The sequence below is a fragment of the Oncorhynchus tshawytscha genome, linkage group LG01 (assembly GCF_018296145.1).
Source record: "Oncorhynchus tshawytscha isolate Ot180627B linkage group LG01, Otsh_v2.0, whole genome shotgun sequence".
In the NCBI taxonomy this organism is placed as follows: domain Eukaryota; kingdom Metazoa; phylum Chordata; class Actinopteri; order Salmoniformes; family Salmonidae; genus Oncorhynchus; species Oncorhynchus tshawytscha.
Window position 1 is genome coordinate 18,945,109 of NC_056429.1, and position 17,324 is coordinate 18,962,432.

A 17,324-nucleotide genomic window follows, 5' to 3' on the forward strand; every position below is an offset into this window, starting at 1 on the left:
GCAAAAACGAATGTCGACATTAATAGACATATTTCTATGGCTTCCAAAATATTTTTACGTCGTGGCGGAGTGATAAAGATGGAAGCACAGTGACTTCAACACAGCGCCCCCTATAGTCATCTAGTGTATATATAAATCGTTGGTTCAAACGTGCAGTTGAAGTCAGAAGTTTACATACACTTAGGTTGTAGTCATTAAAACTCCTTTTTCAACCACTCCACAAATTTCTTGTGAACAAACTATAGTTTTGTGAAGTCAGTTGGGACATCTACTTTGTGCATGACAAGTAATTTTTCCAACAATTGTTTACAGACAGATTATTTACTTATAATTCACTGTATTACAATTCAAGTTGGTCAGAAGTTTACATACAATGACTGTACCTTTAAACAGCTTGGAATATTCCAGAAAATGAGTCAATTGGAGGCGTACCTGTGGATGTATTTCAAGGCCTACCTTCAAACTCCATGCCTCTTTGCTTGACATCATGGGAAAATCAAAAGAAATCAGCCAAGACCTCAGAAAACAATTTGTAGACCTCCACAAGTTTGGTTCATCATTGGGAGCAATTTTCAAACACCTGAAGGTACCAAGTTCATCTGTACAAACAATAGTACGCAAGTATAAACACCATGGGACCATGCAGCCGTCATACCGCTCAGGAAGGAGAAGCGTTCCGTCTCCTAGAGATGAACGGAGTTTGGTGCGAAAAGTGCAAATCAATCCCAGAACAACAGCAAAGGACCTTGTGAAGATGCTGGAGGAAACCGGTACAAAGGTTTCTAGATCCACAGTAAAAAGAGTCCTATATCGACATAACCTGAAAGGCCGCTCAGCAAGGAAGAAACCACTGCGCAAAAACCGCCATAAAAAAGCCAGACTACGGTATGCAACTGCACATGGGGACAAAGATCATACTTTTTGGAGAAATATCCTCTGGTCTGATTAAATAAAAATAGAACTGTTTGGCCATAATGACCATCGTTATGTTTGGAGGAAAAAGGGGGAGGCTTGCAAGCCGAAGAACACCATCCCAAACGTGTAGCACGGGGGTGGCAGCATCATGTTGTGGGGGTGCTTTGCTGCAGGAGGAACTGGTGCAGTTCACAAAATAGATGGCATCATGAGAAAGAAAAATAGTGGATATATTGAAGCAACATCTCAAGACATTTAACACAAGTTAAAGCTTGGTCGCAAATGGGTCTTCCAAATGGACAATGACCCCAAAGATACTTCCAAAGTTGTGACAAAATGGGTTAAGGACAACAAAGTCAAGGTATTGGAGTGGCCATCACAAAGCCCTGACTTCAATCCTATACAACATTTGTGGGCAGAACTGAAAAAGAGTGTGCGAGCAAGGAGGCCGACAAACCTGATTCAGTTACACCAGCTCTGTCAGGAGGAATGGGCCAAAATTCACCCAACTTATTGTGGGAAGCTCGTGGAAGGCTACCCGAAATGTTTGACTCAAGTTAAACAATTTAAAGGCAATGCTACCAAATACCAATTGAGTGTATGTCAACTTCTGACCCACTGGGAATGTAATGAGCAAGGAGTCATCATGTCAGGTAGTCCTGGGGCATGGTCCTAGGGCTCAGGTCCTCCGAGAGAGAGAAAGAAAGAGAGAATTAGAGAGAGCATATGTGGGGTGGCCAGTCCTCTTCTGGCTGTGCCGGGTGGAGATTATAACAGAACATGGTCAAGATGTTCAAATGTTCATAAATGACCAGCATGGTCGAATAATAATAAGGCAGAACAGTTGAAACTGGAGCAGCAGCACGGCCAGGTGGACTGGGGACAGCAAGGAGTCATCATGTCAGGTAGTCCTGGGGCATGGTCCTAGGGCTCAGGTCCTCCGAGAGAGAGAGAGAGAGAAAGAGAGAATTAGAGAACGCACACTTAGATTCACACAGGACACCGAATAGGACAGGGGAGGTACTCCAGATATAACAAACTGACCCTAGCCCCCCGACACATTAACTACTGCAGCATAAATACTGGAGGCTGAGACAGGAGGGGTCAGAAGACACTGTGGCCCCATCCGAGGACACCCCCAGACAGGGCCAAACAGGAAGGATATAACCCCACCCACTTTGCCAAAGCACAGCCCCCACACCACTAGAGGGATATCTTCAACCACCAACTTACCATCCTGAGACAAGGTTGAGTATAGCCCACAAAGATCTCCGCCATGGCACAAACCTAGGGGGGGCGCCAACCCAGACAGGATGACCACATCAGTGAATCACCCCATTCAGGTGACGCACCCCTTCCAGGGATGGCATGAGAGAGCCCCAGTAAGCCAGTGACTCAGCCCCTGTAATAGGGTTAGAGGCAGAGAATCCCAGTGGGAAGAGGGGAACCGGCCAGGCAGAGACAGCAAGGGCGGTTCGTTGCTCCAGAGCCTTTCCGTTCACCTTCCGACTCCTGGGCCAGACTACACTCAATCATATGACCCACTGAAGAGATAAATCTTCAGTAAGGACTTAAAGGTTGAGACCGAGTTTGCGTCTCTGACATGGGTAGGCAGACCGTTCCATAAAAATGGAGCTCTATAGGAGAAAGCCCTGCCTCCAGCTGTTTGCTTAGAAATTCTAGGGACAATTAGGAGGCCTGCGTCTTGTGACCGTAGCGTACGTGTAGGTATGTACGGCAGGACCAAATCAGAGAGATAGGTAGGAGCAAGCCCATGTAATGCTTTGTAGGTTAGCAGTAAAACCTTGAAATCAGCCCTTGCTTTGACAGGAAGCCAGTGTAGAGAGGCTAGCACTGGAGTAATATGATCAAATTTTTTGGTTCTAGTCAGGATTCTAGCAGCCGTATTTAGCACCAACTGAAGACCTGAATGTGCAGGTAGAGATACTGGGGTGCAAACGAGCAAAATAAATACCAGTATGGGGATGAGGTAGGTAGATAGATGGGCTGTTTACAGATAGGCTAAGTACAGGTGCAGTGATCTGTAAACTGCTCTGACAGCTGGTGCTTAAAGCTAGTGAGGGAGATGTGAGTCTCCAGCTTCAGAGATTTTTCCAATTCGTTCCAGTCATGGGCAGCAGAGAACTGGAAGGAAAGACGACCAAAGGAGGAATTGGCTTTGGGGGTGACCAGTGAGATATACCTGCTGGAGCGTGTGCTACGAGTGGGTGCTGCTAAGGTGACCAGTGAGCTGAGATAAGGCGGGGCTTTACCTAGCAGAGACTTGTAGATAACCTGTAGCCAGTGGGTTTGGCGATGAGTATAAAGCGAGGGCCAACCAACAAGAGCGTACAGGTCGCAAAGGTGGGTAGTGTATGGGGCTTTGGTGACAAAACGGATGGCACTGTGATAGACTGCATCCAGTTTGTTGAGTAGTGTTGGAGGCTATTTTATAGATGACATCACCGAAGTCGAGGATCGGTAGGATGGTCAGTTTTACGAGGGTATGTTAGGCAGCATAGGTGAAGGATGCTTTGTTGCGATATAGGAAGCCGATTCTAGATTACATTTTGAAATGGAGATGCTTCATGTGAGTCTGGAAGGAGAGTTTACAGTCTAACAAGACACCCAGGTATTTGTAGTTGTCCACGTATTCTAAGTCAGAGCCGTCCAGAGTAGTGATGCTGGACGGGCGAGCAGGTGCGGGCAGCGATCGATTGAAAAGCATGCATTTAGTTTTACTTGCGTTTAAGAGCAGTTGGAGGCCACGGAAGGAGAGTTGTACGGCATTGAAGCTCGTCTGGAGGTTAGTTAACAGTGTCCAAGAGGGGCCAGAAGTATACAGAATGGTGTCGTCTGCGTAGAGGTGGATCAGAGAATCACCAGCAGCAAGAGCAACATCATTGATGTATACAGAAAAAAGAGTCGCCCTGAGAATTGAACCCTGTGGCACACCCATAGAGACTGTCAGAGGTCCAGACAACAGGCCCTCTGATTTGACACACTGAACTCTATCAGAGAAGTAGTTGGTAAACCAGGCGAGGCAATCATTTGAGAAACCAAGGCTGTCGAGTCTGCCAATAAGAATTTTGTGATTGACAGAGTCAAAAGCCTTGGCCAGGTCGATGAATACGGCTGCACAGTAATGTCTCTTATCGATGGCGGTTATGATGTCATTTAGAACCTTGAGCGTGGCTGAGGTGCACCCATGACCAGCTCTGAAACCAGATTGCATAGCGGAGAAGGTACGGTGGGATTCGAGATGGTCAGTAATCTGTTTGTTAACTTGGCTTTCGAAGACCTTAGAAAGACAGGGTAGGATAGATATAGGTCTGTAGCAGTTTGGGCTTAGAGTGACACCCCCTTTGAAGAGGGGGATGACCGCGGCAGCTTTCCAATATTTGGGAATCTCAGACGATACGAAAGAGAGGTTGAACAGGATTGTAAAAAGGGTTGCAACAATTTCGGCAGATCATTTTAGAAAGAGAGGGTCCAGATTGTCTAGCCCGGCTGATTTGTAGGGGTCCAGATTTTGCAGCTCTTTCAGAACATCGGCTATCTGGATTTGGGTAAAGGAGAAATGGTGGGGGCTTTGGCGGGTTGCTGTGGAGGGTGCCGGGCAGTTGACCGAGGTAGGGGTAACCATGTGGAAAGCATGGCCAGCCGTAGAGAAATGCTTATTGAAATTCTCAATTATAGTGGATTTATCAGTGGTGACAATGTTTCCTAGCCTCAGAGCAGTTTGCAGCTGGGAGGAGGTGCTCTTATTCTCCATGGACTTTACAGTGTCCCAGAACCTTTTTGAGTTAGTACTACAGGATGCAAATTTCTGTTTGAAAAAGCTAGCCTTAGCTTTCCTAACTGCCTGTGTATATTTGTTCCTAACTTCCATGAAAAGTTGCATATCACAGGGGCTATTCGATGCTAATGCAGAACACCACAGGATGTTTTTGTGCTGGTCAAGGGCAGACAGGTCTGGTGTGAACCAAGGACTATATCTATTCCTAGTTCTACATTTTTTGAGAGGGGCATGCTTATTTAAGATGGTGAGGAAGGCACTTTTAAAGAATAGCCAGGCATCATCTACTGACGGGATGAGGTCAATGTCATTCCAGGCTACCCCGGCCAGGTAGAAAGGCCTGCTCGCAGAAGTGTTTCAGGGAGCGTTTGACAGTGATGAGTGGTGGTCGTTTGGTCGCAGACCCATTACGGATGCAGGCAATGAGGCAGTGATTGCTGAGATCTTGATTGAAAACAGCAGAGGTGTATTTGGAGGGCGAATTAGTTAGGATGACATCTATGAGGGTGCCCGTGTTTACTGATTTGGGGTTGTACCTGGTAGGTTCATTGATCATTTGTGTGAGATTGAGGGCATCAAGCTTAGTTTGTAGGATGGCCGGGGTGTTAAGCATTTCCCAGTTTAGGTCACCTAGTAGCACGAGCTCAGAAGATAGATGGGGGGGCAATCAGTTCACATATAGTATTGAGGGCACAGCTGGGGGCAGAGGGAGGTCTATAGCAAGCGGCAACAGTGAGAGACTTGTTTCTGGAAAGGTTCATCTTTAGAAGTAGAAGCTCAAATTGTTTGGGTACAGATCTGGATAGTAAGACAGAACTCTGCAGGCTATCTTTGCAGTAGATTGCAACACTGCCCCCTTTGGCGGTTTTATCTTGGCGGAAAACATTATAGTTAGCAATGGAGATTTCAGGGTTTTTGGTGGTTTTCCTAAGCCAGGATTCAGACACGGCTAAGACATCTGGGTTGGCAGAGTGTGCTAAAGCAGTGAGTAAAACAAACTTAGGGAGTAGGCTTCTAATGTTAACATGCATGAAACCAAGGCTTTTACGTTTACAGAAGTCAACAAATGAGAGCACCTGGGGGGTGGGAGTGGAGCTAGGCACTGCAGGACCTGGATTAACCTCCACATCAGAAGTAGGATAAGGGTACGGTTTAAGACTATACGAACTGGCCGTCTAGCACGTTCAGAACAGAGAGTAAAAGTAGCAGGTTTCTGGGCACGATAGCATAGATTCATGGCATAGTGTACAGACAAAGGTAAGGTAGGATGTGAGTACATTGGAGGTAAACCTAGGCAATGAGTAATGAAGAGAGAGATATAGTCTCTAGAGATGTTTAAACCAGGTGATGTCATCTCATATGTAGGAGGTGGAACAACATGGTTGGTTAAGGCATATTGAGCAGGGCTAGAGGCTCTACAGTGAAATAAGACAGTAATCACTAACCAGGACAGTAATGGACAAGGCATATTGATATTAGAGAGAGGCATGCGTAGCCAAGTGAACATATGGGTCCAGTGAGTGGTTGGGCTGGCTGGGGACACGGCGATTCAGACAGTTAGCAGGCTAACAAGCTAACAGTTACTAGGCCGGAGCTAAGCAAGCTAGCAGCTAGTAGACCAGGGCAAGCTAGCAGTTAGCAGGCCGGGTTAGCAAGAAAGCAGTTAGCATGGGCTAGACTTCAACTGTACCTGTGGTTCAAACACATAAAGTAAATGAATGCATGTATAGGGTTATCAAATGCATTCAAACATGCTCAAACCACACAATTATGTATAATTTAGTAAGTTAAGTTGTCTCACAGGCTTTGAGATAATGGAATATAAAATACTTTGGGAGATCATACTCTTTTTTTTTAGCTGAAGATCAAAGAGGTGCACAGAAGACTCAAACAATTGGGAAAAATCAAATTACATTTATTATTGATGCAGTCGTTTCTTTTGATAAGCAAATATTTTATTCTTTCAGTCTAAAGAAACTTTACAATATAAAGAAACATACAAAGGACATCTTTATTACCTACACAAGACACCTAAGTCCCTAAGACAAGATCTGAACTATCCTACCATGAAATACAAAGCAAACCCAAGAGACAGACTGCTTCATATAGAATACTGCCAAATCGTCAGAAAGGACAATGAACGATACAGGATAATATTTTTTTCCTTCCCCTTCGACCCCCCCCCACCCCCAATCTTTCTAATGTTACAGTATTATATATCACAATATAAGTACAGAGATGGCCAACAATTGTATTACACAGAGGACTGAGAGAGGATCAGTGAGCATCAATCTTTACAACGGTATTACATCAGGAGTAATAGCAAGGACACAGTTTTCCCCTATAAATTTGACTTTTATCTAGTCTTTAAATTTAAAATTAGGTTCCTTTAGTCTTTTTTCCTTTTAAAAGTTTGTCTTAAATTGATAAGAAAATGAAAATCCTTCATATTAAAAACTGTAATATGTGGTCACATGTTAACGAGACGATGGCCTTTGAGTAGGCAATAACCATTCTTAGAACTAATTTGAGATGATTTCCATTGGCAACGGGGTCAAGGACAGAGTGAGGACGCTGTAGTTGCAATAATAAACTGTATCAATGACATCAGACATCCCCTTCACCTCTCCCTGTCCTTACAGCTAAATTAACGGTAGATTGTTTTCACATTTCCTACATGTATACTGACCAGAAACAATAGTGTTTAGGATGCAGTTACTGCATGTTCACATGTTCAAGTAAATATACATACATATTTAATTTTTTAAAACAATTTTGTTTTTAGCCAACTTAAATCAAATGTCAAGCACATCGTCTCTTTATTATGAAAACATGGACAGGTCACTTATAATTTACTTTAAGCTGTATTCATTGGTAGTGACTGACATATCAAAACATGTCAATGATATCAAAATGCATTATACAGTATTTACAAAAAGGAAATTAAAGGAAAGGAGGGCTCAAGAGTGAGGATGGGGCTGTAGGGGGCGGGTGTGGGACAGAGGGCTGTGTGCCAGTCAGTCTGCTAGAGGAACACTGGAGCGAGTCATTCCTCAAGACAACCTACCCAGAAGATGGACCTGTTTAGCTCTGAATCTGTTTAGCTCCGAATCCAAGCTACTCCATACCAGATCTGCCAACACTATAGCAAGGTCACTGGCAAAAGACCAATCACAGACAGAGGCCAGAATGATTTTAAATAAGAACAAAAATATGTAACTTGTTGATAAATTACTTTTTTTCAAAAAAGCACAATATGTCTCCGCAAGAGAGTGTAATCCCTTGGATGAATAACCATTTAATATGAAAGTTTGAGGAACAGCCTTAGGCAGTCTTTCCTTAGGTGTGCAGATTCTATGGGCTTTAAACAAATTATCACCTTAAATACACTTAATAGAAATTCAAACAATATCAAACAAATAAACTAGAATAAAAGAAATAGTTTGACTCACAATTCAGTCCAACCAGGTAGAATTGTCTCATTTCTCAAAGTATGTATTTGAGGTGAGCAGGTGGAATTAAAAGATACTCTATGCTCTGTAGAGCACTCCTTATTTGTAGCGGGAGAGTGAAGCCCCACCGTGTAGTCACTCCAGTCATTTCACACTCCCATCACCAGTGGTGCTACAGCCCCCCCAAACACAGGATCTAACAGCCCATGGATAGGCCTAGACCCACAGAGGGAACTGGTGGATGGGAGCTCTGTGGTGTTAAGGCGTCAGCATGCTTCAGTTTGGCTGGCACCTAGTGGAACTCGGCTAGCCGAACCGAACGAGTGTGATCTCATACTCTATAACAAAAATACCTTTGCGGCAATAGTAAGGTTTGTCCACTGTAGCCAGTATACACTTCCTCAAAATAGTAAGAATTCATCTTAGATAACTCAAGAAATCTGTCAATAAGTTTTATGTTTTTGCCGAGGAGATCTTAGTCGTGCAATTTTACACCTAACAAAGATGTTTGGTGCACTATTTCTCAATTTAAAAAAATTGTACAAAATGTCATAATATATGCACAAACTCAATCGAATGGTTTCAGATGGGAAGCATGCGGACGCCTTTTGCCCCTCGCTAAACTATGATTGCATGTGAGAGGGGTCAGACACCGGATCATAAGGACCTGTGAGGTCAACCCTAACTGGAAGGAAGCAGCTAGAGGTTTGTACACCAAAGACAACATGGAAACCAGTAGCAAGGGGCCTGTATCACGGGATCAGATCCGTAAAATAACATTGAGCCTTGAGTTTGTATGCAGGGTAACAGTGAAATCAATGCAGGAGAAGGAACCACTTTCAGGATTCTCAAGTTGTATATCAAAACAACAAATAAACAAGCACAATACAAGCTCAATATTACAGGCAAGAACAAAGCCATAGAAGAGCATAGAGGGTCTAAAAACCCTTTCTCTTTACTGAATAGGAAGGACACTGGTCGCAAGACAGAAACATTATTGTTCCAAGCCACCTGAACTGAAAGTAGAATTAGGAGCAACTGTCCAAATTACATTCGATCAGTCCCTCCTTGCACAGTAACAAGCCTGTAGAAATACATATATTATGACATTACATTTTGGGAGGGGTGTGTGTGACCAGACATATGAGTACCAAAAGATAAAGACGTTTCTGAGATCGCCACCCTTTTCACATTCAGAAGTTTTGGGGAACTCCCATGCTAACATGGATGGATGGATGGATGGATGGGAGTTTTAGGAAGGATAATTCTTAGATAAGAGCGATTTCAAACAGCTATCCTTGTATTCCTATCACACCCTGCTTGAGTGTTTACATTTTTTCTGCCATATTTTTCTGGTAGTAAAGACACTGGCCACAAATTCTGCGAAGAACAGAAGACAGAGGTATGTGTAGGGGGTTGAGACAAAACAAACAAGAAACATCCAATACCTAAAATCATGTAAACAGAAGTGTCATTGTGCATTTTTTGAGTGTGTGCTCATTCTGTTGTGGATGTTGTTCAGATACAATGTGCCATTAACAGGAAATCAAAACTACAACATTATAGCAATATCAATTATGAAAATTATAACAATAATATTATTAATAAAATACAAACATATCATGAAAACTGTTCTTGCCCTAATATATCACCAGTTCAGCTTTTCATTTCAACAAAAGGACACAGGAATTGAATGAGGGTGAGCTTTGAACCTCTCACTCAACTGCTGCATGCAAAAACAACATTTCAATAAAATAAGAATACAATTATTGAGTAGAGTGGAGCCACCAGCCTTGATGCTGAAAGGCCTGTTGCTGAGGGGAGTTCCTGCAGACAGCCAGACAGACAGAGTCCCCCATTCTCACTGTCCTGGGCCTGTGAGGAAGCCAGGCAGGCAGGAAGAATCACTGAGTTGGCTCTTCCTGTGGCTCTGAGACTGTTTCCTGCCCTGAACCCCCACTTTGCAAACACTGGGATGGGTGGCCTTGATGGGAATCCTGCGATCCAGTGACATCCCAGGGGGCTGCGAAACACAGCATGCCATCCAGGGGGAGGAGGAGGGAGAGTAGGGGGAGAGGAGAGGAGAGGGAAACGCAAGATGCAGCGGGGTGGGAGGGAAAGGGGGAGAGATAAAAAAAAAAAGAAAGAAAATAAAGAAAAATAAAATAAAAAATAAAATCACACACTCATCGTCATGTTGGGTGAATACTGCAAAGAGAGAAGAAGGGAAGGGGGGAAATAGATGAGCCAATGCTAGATTACACTGTTTATATGATGCTACAAAATTCAAGATGCAAGCAATAAGAAACTCCACTCAATGTAATTACGATTCTGTCAATGTATAAGTTTGTTATCATGCATAAGAAGTTTATATAAGACAGCCAGGTAAGAATTATACATATTTTCTATGTTGACATTATAAAACAAATCTAATTTCGACAAAGTAAGGTAAAGCCTGAAGGGAAAGTGTTTAGGACAAAGGAATCAAGTCAGCAGTGAGATAAGAATTTCCTCACAGAAGAACGCTGCCTGATGGTTGCGGGTTAGTGAAGAGAAGGACTGTAGTGCTGTAAAGTACTCACACTTTCACTTTGGAATGGGTTTAAAAAGTTCCCTGCCATCTCCCCATCATCCCGCGGAGTTCCCGGAGGGTTGTTCATGACTGCCATGTTGTTGGGAGAATTCTACACCAAGAGGGAAAGAAATCCAGATTTAGGCTTGCCATTTCTAGTGAATGGATGTTTCATTATAAAGTGCCATTATTTAATGAATGCCTGCTTTGGGTCCAAACCATGTCATCAGTATTAGAAGTGCCTTCGATAAACTTTAGCTGATGGGTCTGCATTGAAATGAATGCAAGTTTATCTGGTGTGGAGTCTTTAAAGTCTCACCTTTGGCAACCCATCCATGTCACCAGAGCCTGAAAACAACAAGAGAGAGAGATTGACATGAGAGTAAAGCTCATCAATATAAAGCTATGATCAACTGCTCCTCTGGCCGGGGATCACAGGTCATATGCTTTAATTAAGCTATTTGTTTCAAATACAGATGAAACCCAACTTCATTGGCTTCATGTCTCACCTGCCTACAGAATCAATGTGCCTGCTTGCTGCCCATATAATCTGCTTCCACTTCAATCAATATTATGAAAGGAACGATCCTTCTAGTGTCCACAAGGCGGTACAGTCACACTAGGAAAGCGCTACCTCTCAAGGAACTCAGCTACCGGATTTCAACAATTCAAGCCGGATGACCACATTACTATTGTACAGTAATTCTAAATTACTGCCTAATATTTATATAAAAGTTTCAGAAATGTAAATGTTCATGTTTGTCAGAATGATTGAATGAATTCCAGGTAACAGTTTTACGTGCTGCTGACAGATGAGAGGAATATCATCATATTGATCAGCTGATAGCTGCTATTAAAACTCACCTAGCGATCCGTTCATATGGTGTGGCTCCATGCTTCCCATTCCACCCATTGGGCCATCAGGGCCCGGCCCCATTGTGAACTGTAAGAAAAAAACAAAAGAACAACACAAAAAACAGAGTTACAACTTAATGATGTTTGTCATTATCATATCAAATTGCATAATCAGTGCCTCTACCCATTTGAAAACAGGAACCCCATGAAAAACAAAGAGCCTACTTACATTAGGCCTGTTACCACCAGGGCCAATAGGATTCATCATTGTGTAGATATTTTCACTGGAATTTGTGGAGTCTGGTGAAAAGGAAACAACAGTTAGTCCAGCCTACAGTATATTTAGGGCTCCCGAGTGGCGCAGCCATCTAAGGCACTGCATCTCAGTGCTTGAGGCATCACTACAGACATCCTAATTAAATCACAACTGGCCGTGATTGGGAGTCACATAGGGTGGCGCACAATTGGCCCAGTGTCGTCCGGGTTTGGCCGGTATAGGACGTCATTGTAAATAAGAATTTGTTCTTAACTGACTTGCCTAGTTAAATAAAGGTTAAATAAAAATAACAAAATAATCATATTTGAGCAGAACTACACAGTACTGTATTGCCTTCTCCCACATGAATGGACAGCCTTGAGATTGAACACTACAAAACCACCAAAACATGACAATGACACTTTTCAAATCTCATGTTCCCATGAACTTGGGGTTAAATCCTGATGACTACAGAGCCAGTGGGAAGTAAACAGGACCAGCACATCATGCTGCTCTCATTGTGTCTCCATCCTGCATAGAATATGAGAATTGAAGGGACCTTGATCCAACATTGTAGTGTGGTCAGAGTAGGAGATAGATGAACATAAAAAAATAAAGGAATCGCAAAATTGTGAAAGAGAGAGGGAAAAAAGAGGGAGAGCCAGCAAAAAAGAGGGCAAGAGAACAGGCAAAAGAACAGGCAAGAGAACAGGCAAGAGAACGGGAGAAAGAGAACGGGCAAGAGAACGGGCATGAGAACGGGCATGAGAACGGGAGAAAGAGAACGGGCAAGAGAACGGGCAAGAGAACAGGCAAGAGAACGGGAGAAAGAGAACGGGCAAGAGAACGGGCATGAGAACGGGCAAGAGAACGGGAGAAAGAGAACGGGCAAGAGAACGGGAGAAAGAGAACGGGCAAGAGAACGGGAGAAAGAGAACGGGCAAGAAAACGGTGAGAAAGAGAATGGGCAAGAAAACGGGAGAAAGAGAACGGGCAAGAAAACGGGAGAAAGAGAACGGGCAAGAAAACGGGAGAAAGAGAACGGGCAAGAGAACGGGAGAAAGAGAACGGGCAAGAGAACGGGCAAGAGAACGGGCAAGAGAACGGGGGCAAGAGAACAGGAGAAAGAGAACGGGCAAGAAAACGGGAGAAAGAGAACGGGCAAGAGAATGGAAGAAAGAGAAAAATAAACAGAAAGAGATAGGGAATGTGGGGTTTGTTGCCTGGTTCTGGGTGTAGTATGTGCAGTCGTGACTGGGTGTATGTGTGTGCAGTCGTGACTGGGTGTATGTGTGTGCAGTCGTGACTTGGTGTATGTGTGTGTGGGGAAGGGTCTTGGCGACTGCAGTGGAAAAGCATGTGAAGTGCTGTGCACATGTTGCCCAGGCAACACATCACAATAGGTGTATGTAAATAATAAATAGTGGATACAAAAAGAAACCTCTCCACATCCCAACAAAAACAGCACATCCACAGGATGTTTGTCCAGAGCGGTGTGTTCTGACATTACTGTCAACAGGAACATCAGACTGATGCAGCATCAGTGAGAACAACAGATGATCGCAGCTTGGTAGTCTGCCAATTTATACACATCCAGTATGTAGCTATTCACAAAACAATCTAAGATTACTTAAGATGAAAATTATTAGGTAAACAAAGTCACCAAGTGTGACTGACAGCAGAATGGTGAATGAAACAACCAGTTTAAATAGATTGAGGAGTGATATGGAGACATAAGTGTTGCGTACCTCCTGGGCTAGGCATGATGGGAGTACCTGGTGGGCCTCCGCCCCCTGGAGGACCCTGGGAGAAAGACGAGAGGAGGAGAGAGAGATTTAGAGGAAAGATATTTCCAAAACATCTAGACATACAGTGCCTTCAGAAAATATTTACACCCCTTGACTTTTTCCAAATTTTGTGGGGTTACAAGGTGAGATTCAAATGTATTTATTTGTGTTTTTTTTTGTCAATGATCTACACAAAATACAAATATTTATGAAAAATAAAACACTAATATATGTTGATTATATAAGTATTAAAAACCCTTGAGTCAATACATATTAGAATCACCTTTGACAGTGATTACAGCAGTGAGTCTTTCTGGGTAAATCCATGAACTTTGCACACCTGGATTAGAAAATAATTGCACATTTGTCTTAATTTTTTTAATTTAAGCTCTGTCAAATTGGTTGTTGAGCATTGCTAGACAGGCATTTTCAAGTCGTGCCATAGATTTTCACGCTGATTTAAGTCAAAACTGCTAGGCCACTCAGGAACAGTCAATGTTGTCTTGGTAGGCAACTCCAGTGTATATTTGGCCTTGTGTTTTAGGTTATTGTCCTGCTGAAAGGTGAATTTATAAGCTCTATTCAGTTTATTTTTATCCTTAAAAACTCCCTAGTCCTTGTCAATGACAAGCATACCCAAATCATGATGCTGCCACCACCATGCTTGAAAATATGAAGAGTGGTACTCAGTGATGTGCTGTGTTGGATATGCTCCAAACATTACACTTTGCATTCAGGACAAAGTTAATTTCTTTGCCACAGTTTTGGCAGTTTTACTTTAGTGTCTTATTGCAAACAGGATGCATGTTTTGGAATATTTTTTATTCTCTACAGGTTTCCTTCTTTTCACCCTATCATTTAGCTTAGTATTGTGGAGTAACTACAATGTTGTTGATCCATCCTCAGTTTTCTCCTATCACAGCCAATACTCGAACTGAACTTTGAGCGGTTTCTTTCCTCTCAGGCAACTGAGTTAGGAAGGACACCTGTATCGTTGTAGTGACTGGGTGTATTGATACACCATCCAAAGTGTAACTAATACCATGCTTAAAGGAATATTCAATGTCTTTTTTTTACCCATCTACCAATAGGCACCATTCTTTGCGAGGCATTGGAAAGCCACCCTGGTCTTTGGTTGAATCTGTGTTTGAAATTCACTGCTCAACTGAGGGACCTTACAGATAATTGTATATGTGGGGTTCAGAGATGAGGTACAGTAGTCCTTCAAAAATCATGTTAAACATTATTATTGCACACAGTGGGAGTCCATGCAGCTTATTATGTGACTTGTTAAACACATATTTACTCCTGAACTTATTTAGGATTGCCATAACAAAGGGGTTCAATACTTAGATGCAATACATTTCTGCTTTTCATTTTCTATGAAAAACATAATCCCACATTGACATCATGGGGTATTGTGTGTAGGCCAGTGACACACAATCTCAATTGAAATCGGTTTTAAATTCAGGCTGTAACACAACAAAATGTTGAAAAAGTCAAGGGGTGTGAAAACTTTCTCAATGCACTGTATACAGTAGCATGCCAGTCAGATGTCAGCTATGGCTAACAATACTAACCAGTGTTTAGGCTTGAGACTTACCACATAGTTGCCAGGAGATGACGAGGAATAGGCTATCTACAGAAAGAGAATAGAAAGGGGAAACAATCAGTAAACTCATGACTTTCACAACAAAGAAACGCCTCTAAAGTCAATGAGGCATTAGAGTGAGTGAGAAGGTGAGTGAGCATGACTTACTGAGTTTGCGTTGGGATTGGGCCAGGGACCTCGACCTCCAGGACCCCTGAGACAGAGAGAGGGGAGGAAAATAGGCTGTGTGAGAGAGGCTCACTGCAGAACAAATTAGAGCTTGTATTTGCTCAAATTGTTACTTGTCAAATATTGTTACATACTATCAGTGCTATTAATAGCAATTCCAATCGTACTTCAGATATTTGGACCAAAAAATATCATGGTAAGTAGATGGAGGTGATTAAATGCCTTTGGAGAATGACTGTACTCACATATTCATCCCTGGCATTCCTGGCCCCATGGAGTTGGGAGGAGGCCTCATTCCACCACCATAGTTCTACACAGAGAGAGGAATACACCACGTCAACCCTTGGTACTAGTGAGGACAATACATGCCAGGGATCACCTTCTCATTTGTTGTGTTTAAGACAGATACCAGTTTTTAATGACTTGATCCTGATCAGCAATGTACGTAAATAATGATAACAGGGGCATGTGTGTCTGAATATGTGGTGTGTGTGTGCACGTGTGCACGTGTGTTGTGATGGTTGCACAGTGGGGGCTTGGCATGACAGTAGCGTGGAGCAGGACACAGAGTAGCTCCATTCAGAGGTAGAGTTTTGTTCAGCGGATGATTACACTGGTCGAGCAGTTGTCGAACAAGCTGCTGAATTGTTGTCTGCCAAAGTTACACAATGAGGGTAGCTGGGAGGGGCAGGGAGAGGCAAGGAGAAGGGCAGGGAGAAGGGCATAGAGAATGGAAGGGAGAAGGGCAGGGAGAAGGGGAGGGAGAAGGGCAGGGAGAAGGGCAGGGAGAATGGCAGGGAGAATGGGAGGGAGGGGCAGAAGGGCAGGGAGAAGGGCAGGGAGAATGGGAGGGAGAATGGGAGGGAGAAGGGGAGGGAGAAGTTGAGGGAGAAGAGCAGGGAGAAGAGCAGGGAGAAGGGCAGGGAGAAGGGCAGGGAGAAGGGCAGAAGGGCAGGGAGAAGGGCAGAAGGGCAGGGAGAAGGGCAGGGAGAGGCAGGGAGAAGTGCAGGGAGAAGGGAGAAGGGGCACATGAAGCTCAAACTGACTTGGTGATTGGAAACGAGACTGTGGATTTATACTTAACAAGGAGAGGGGTGCTACCACTTGAGGGGTATGATGTCGGGCACGCTTTGAGACAAAGCAGATAGAAATAGCTGGGGGGGAAGTAGCAAGAGCGATTCAGGTATTCCTAAACAACCACAGGTGCTCTTGGAGGGGAATAGTACTAGAAAAGCTTAAGGAGAAATTATAACCACAAATAAATGCTAAGTGGCATAAAGAAATCCAAGTCCAGGCACTTGCTTGAGTTAAAGGCTAAAGTCAAAAAGCCTTTAAAGTGTGGGCTACTTCACTATTAAAATACACCAATGCGTTTTCGGCCTTCATTTTTTAGAATGTATTTTATTTCACCTTTATTTAACCAGGTAGGCTAGTTGAGAACAAGTTCTCATTTACAATTGCGACCTGGCCAAGATAAAGCAAAGCAGTTCAACACATACAACAACACAGAGTTACACATGGAGTAAAACAAACATACAGTCAATAATACAGTATAAACAATTCTATATACGATGTGAGCAAATGAGGTGAGATAATGGAGGTAAAGGCAAAAAAAAGCCATGGTGGCAAAGTAAATACAATATAGCAAGTAAAACACTGGAATGGTAGATTTGCAGTGGAAGAATGTGCAAAGTAGAAATAACAATAATGGGGTGCAAAGGAGCAAAATAAATAAATACAATAAAATAAATACAGTAGGGAAAGAGGTAGTTGTTTGGGCTACATTATAGATGGGCTATGTACAGGTGCAGTAATCTGTGAGCTGCTCTGACAGCTGGTGCTTAAAGCTAGTGAGGGAGATAAGTGTTTCCAGTTTCAGAGATTTTTGTAGTTCGTTCCAGTCATTGG

At 43.1% G+C, this 17,324-nt stretch overlaps 1 protein-coding gene across 3 annotated transcripts in view; it reads right to left on the reverse strand.

Moving 5' to 3' along the window:
• Positions 1–6,613: 6,613 nt before the first annotated feature.
• The window catches only part of LOC112234537 (single-stranded DNA-binding protein 3), a 119,554-nt gene continuing 108,843 nt past the window's right edge, over positions 6,614–17,324 (reverse strand). For 2 of the 3 annotated variants that reach the window (XM_024402742.2, XM_042305464.1), the window contains 9 exons: positions 15,662–15,726; positions 15,396–15,441; positions 15,240–15,275; positions 13,598–13,652; positions 11,823–11,893; positions 11,603–11,681; positions 11,058–11,086; positions 10,749–10,850; positions 6,614–10,189 (listed from right to left, as the gene is read on the reverse strand). In XM_024402742.2, coding sequence (XP_024258510.2) covers positions 10,028–10,189; positions 10,749–10,850; positions 11,058–11,086; positions 11,603–11,681; positions 11,823–11,893; positions 13,598–13,652; positions 15,240–15,275; positions 15,396–15,441; positions 15,662–15,726 — 645 coding nt within the window. In that variant the 3' untranslated portion in view covers positions 6,614–10,027. Of the gene's footprint in view, positions 10,190–10,241; positions 10,375–10,748; positions 10,851–11,057; positions 11,087–11,602; positions 11,682–11,822; positions 11,894–13,597; positions 13,653–15,239; positions 15,276–15,395; positions 15,442–15,661; positions 15,727–17,324 lie in introns of those variants that run through there. The other variant, XM_024402827.2, reaches the window with a different exon arrangement.